The 3,615-nt window shown below is 32.9% G+C and overlaps 1 protein-coding gene across 1 annotated transcript; it reads right to left on the bottom strand.

Annotated features, from left to right (window-relative positions):
- Positions 1-518: 518 nt before the first annotated feature.
- Positions 519-1,559, bottom strand: LOC136083329 (uncharacterized). Its single transcript, XM_065802726.1, has one exon. It carries the CDS (start codon positions 1,557-1,559, stop codon positions 519-521), a length of 1,041 nt encoding a protein of 346 aa, XP_065658798.1.
- Positions 1,560-3,615: the final 2,056 nt, after the last annotated feature.

The raw sequence follows: 3,615 nt of genomic DNA, 5'->3' as shown, positions 1-3,615 counted from the left end.
TCTTGATGAGTTAAAATCTCCATCACCTACTTCTAAACAGATATCTATCAAAATTTCCATCTGGCCTTTCAGCACATGAACGTCTGGAATATGATCCTTGTATCCAGGAGGAAAAAGTTTGCTTGCTTTTGTTAAGTTTTCAATACTCAAATTATCCTTATTTAACGGAAAACTAAAAATTTTGGTGATAGGGGCAAATATTTCCTTTAATGCTGCCGAGTTTTCGGTTAAACCTATGGCAAGAGAGTCAATGACTTTTTTGAATTCTTTCCGGTAAAAAGCTTTCATTTCCATTGCTATTAATCTATGGTGTCGTTCGTAATCGTTTTCTGCATCAATGTGTAATTTCCTAGAAAATATTACTGCACTTTCAATCAAATTGTTCATAGTATCTGTATCGTTACTGATATTTTGTATGTTCTTGGCAGTACTTTCAATTACATTAATACTGTCAATGACATTGAAGTTTGGACTTTCTAAGATATCCGTTAATATTTTTATCTTCTCAATGATATTCTTCATGAAGAAAAGAGTAATAATGAAATCGAAGTTGTTACTTTTTTCAGAAGTCCCATTGCCTTAGTTCTCGTTTTAGTATCAAAAATCTTATTATTTGAGATGCTCTGAAGAAGATCAATAACCTTCTCCAAACACTGATTTAAAGCCTTAACAGATTTTGCTCGTGCGGTCCATCTTGTTCTAGACAGGTTTACAAGCTGTATTGCAATGTCAGTGTCTTCAAGTTTTTCTTTTAAATGACTAAATCTTTTTGTGCTTGATGTGAAGAAAACATGCAACTGTTCGAGGACATTAAACAATTCTCGTATTAAAGCATTAACATTGCAGGCATGTTCAAGAGCAGTGTTTGTTCTGTGGTCTTGACAAGGTATGTAAGGTACATTATGGCCAACTTCTTCTGTTATATACTTTTGTACTCCTTTAAATTGTCCAGACATTGAACTCGCGTAGTCATAAGACTGAAAAGCCATCTTTGATGTGTCAATGCCTTCTTTATGTAAAGAAGATAAAATTAGCTCAGCCATCCCTTTTCCAGTCTTATCAGTGCATTCAACGGATTTCAAAAGCCTTTCCCGAATCTCACCGTTTTCACTGGTTCTCACAACTTTCGCTGTTCTCACAACTATACTCATTATGTCCTTATATGACATATCGGGAGTAGTGTCGGCCATCACGGAAAAAAAATTGGAGCTGTTAATTTCATCAATGATCTTACTCTTTAATTCAGTTGCAATTAAACTAATCATTTCATTTTGAGACGATGGACTCGTGTATGTAACTCTATATGGACGAAGGGCTCTATCTTCAATCCAGGCTTTTAGTGTGGGATTGTGGCGAGAGATAAGATTAACAACTGCAACAAAGTTACCTTGATTAGCACTGTCCGATTCTCTAAGCGCTAGCCCTTGGCTTCCCAAAGTCTTGCATGTATCGATAAGAATTTCGACAGTTTTTATATTCTGCACCTCTATTTTTTGCTCTTCTATTAGAGCAATTCTATTGGATTTATCTATAAGGTGATCTATATGCCCTTTTTTCATAGAAAGTGACAATATTCACTTAATGCAACTTTATGTGCTTGAGAGGTAAAGTGCGCCTGAAGCTTTCCAAGTTTGTCTTTTCCCATAGCTTTTCATCTTAGACCAAGATCTCACCCCAACATTTATCCAAGCATCTTCAGTTTTTCCCTACTTTCCAACACCCTTGGGAAAAAGGCGGCAGACAAAACAAAATGTGGCATCCTTCTGGGTGCTGTATTCTAAATGTTCAAACTCTTTGTACCACTGGGGATTAAATCTATTTTTACCGTCACTTGGGAAACTAGCAAGTTTTGGTTGGTGTGGCCCTAACTGGATTAAATACAGTTTTTGATTATCCGTAATTGTATGTGGACGTAAACCTGGGTCATGGCTTATCAATGCTGATGAATCTGATTTGTCAATTATAATATTTTGAGCTTTGGTATCGAGTTTTTTTATAAAAGCGTTTCCCATTTTCAAAACATTTTTTGACATTTCCACCACAGAACTTGTTGCATTCACAATTTCAATTGCAGCAAATTTACCATTTACTAATTCTTTTTTACAATATTTTTTATAAATGTCATTACAATTTTTAAGATTATCTATTAAAACACCCAAATTCCCCATTAGCGAAGTCCAATTTGTTGTTTCACTGCTTACTTCAGTAGTATCCAAGTGAATAATATTCGTGTCATCCTTTTTATCTCGGTCATGAAACTGGGTTAAATCATCTGATTTAGGATTTAATTCTGTAAATTTCTCTGCTTGTTCCTGGACTACAACATAACCCGGGTTTTCCTCTTTTGCATCATTATTATGAATTTTTGAACTTGCGTCCTCTTCAAATTTTTTATTAAAAGATGTTGTTTCTTCTTCTATGGATATACCACATGTTGAAGTCGATGTTTCAATTATTTTCAAGTCTAACTTTGTATGTTCACTACTTTGTATTTCATCATCCACTTCGACATCAATACCAGCATTCTGAGGTTCCATTTTTTGTTTTTTTGAAGCTAAGGAGGCTACAAAAGGATTCTCTGGGGCTCCCACTGTTTGTATACGAACCTTTCTACCACCATGAACGGATCTTTCATGACTGGTTTTATAGTCGTTATTAGATACTGCTTTGCATACGCAACATTGTAATTTATATCTTTTGCTATTCATATTTAGTGCTGGAAAACAAACGCAGATAATTTACCGTAATTTTTAAAGGATTCAATGTTTATAAAAGTTATCACTCTTAATAAATGTGATAAGATATAAGAGTCTTAAAATAATAGAATAAGACTAATAATTCTATTACATATTCTAATTAGGCCTATTACTCCTACAAACCTAATTTTGATCCTACTTTAGTATACTGATAATTGGAAGTAATAACAGGCGCAAAACGTTCATATCAGAGTTTAGCATTTATTTTATTATACTTTCTGATAAAAAGCTTTATATAAAATTATTATATTAAAAAATGAATCATATCATTTTAAATGCTATCATATCTTTTATACAAAGACAGAAATGTTAAAATCAATTCATGGAAATAAATATTCACGTTTCAAAGTAGAAAGTATGAAAAAAATGAATAACTGCTTTTAGTCACACATAAAATTGCAGCTGCTATTTTTATTGCATAAACTTGCAGCTGCCATTTTTATTGTTGATAACAAAAAAAAGTTGCGCGAAAAAAAACAACTTGGAAATCAAAAGGGCGTTCCGTTATGACTTAGCAATTTATTTCGTCTTGTGGAAAACAGCCTTAAGCCGTTTAATAAACGTAAAGTTTATTTGTCCAAGTCAAAAAAAAATTAGATCTTTGATGGATTTTCGCAAACATTTTAACTTTATTTAATTGGAAAATATTTTTTGATTTTATCAACGATTTCCCAACTGTCCCAACTCGTGGCAAGGAAATTCCCAACTTTTCCCTTTTCTAGATTCTGGGAGGGGGAGACTTCCCCCCTACCCCCTCCAAGGCGACGCCCCTGTATATATATATATATATATATATATATATATATATATATATATATATATATATATATATATATATATATATATATATATATATATA

This window comes from Hydra vulgaris, chromosome 08 (genome assembly GCF_038396675.1).
Source record: "Hydra vulgaris chromosome 08, alternate assembly HydraT2T_AEP".
Classification (NCBI taxonomy): domain Eukaryota; kingdom Metazoa; phylum Cnidaria; class Hydrozoa; order Anthoathecata; family Hydridae; genus Hydra; species Hydra vulgaris.
This window is presented reverse-complemented; position numbering and strand designations above follow the sequence as displayed.

What these genes read in the sequence shown, in the direction of transcription:
- LOC136083329 (XM_065802726.1), bottom strand. Translation starts at nt 1,559, where the DNA reads ATGAAAAAAGGGCATATAGATCACCTTATAGATAAATCCAATAGAATT.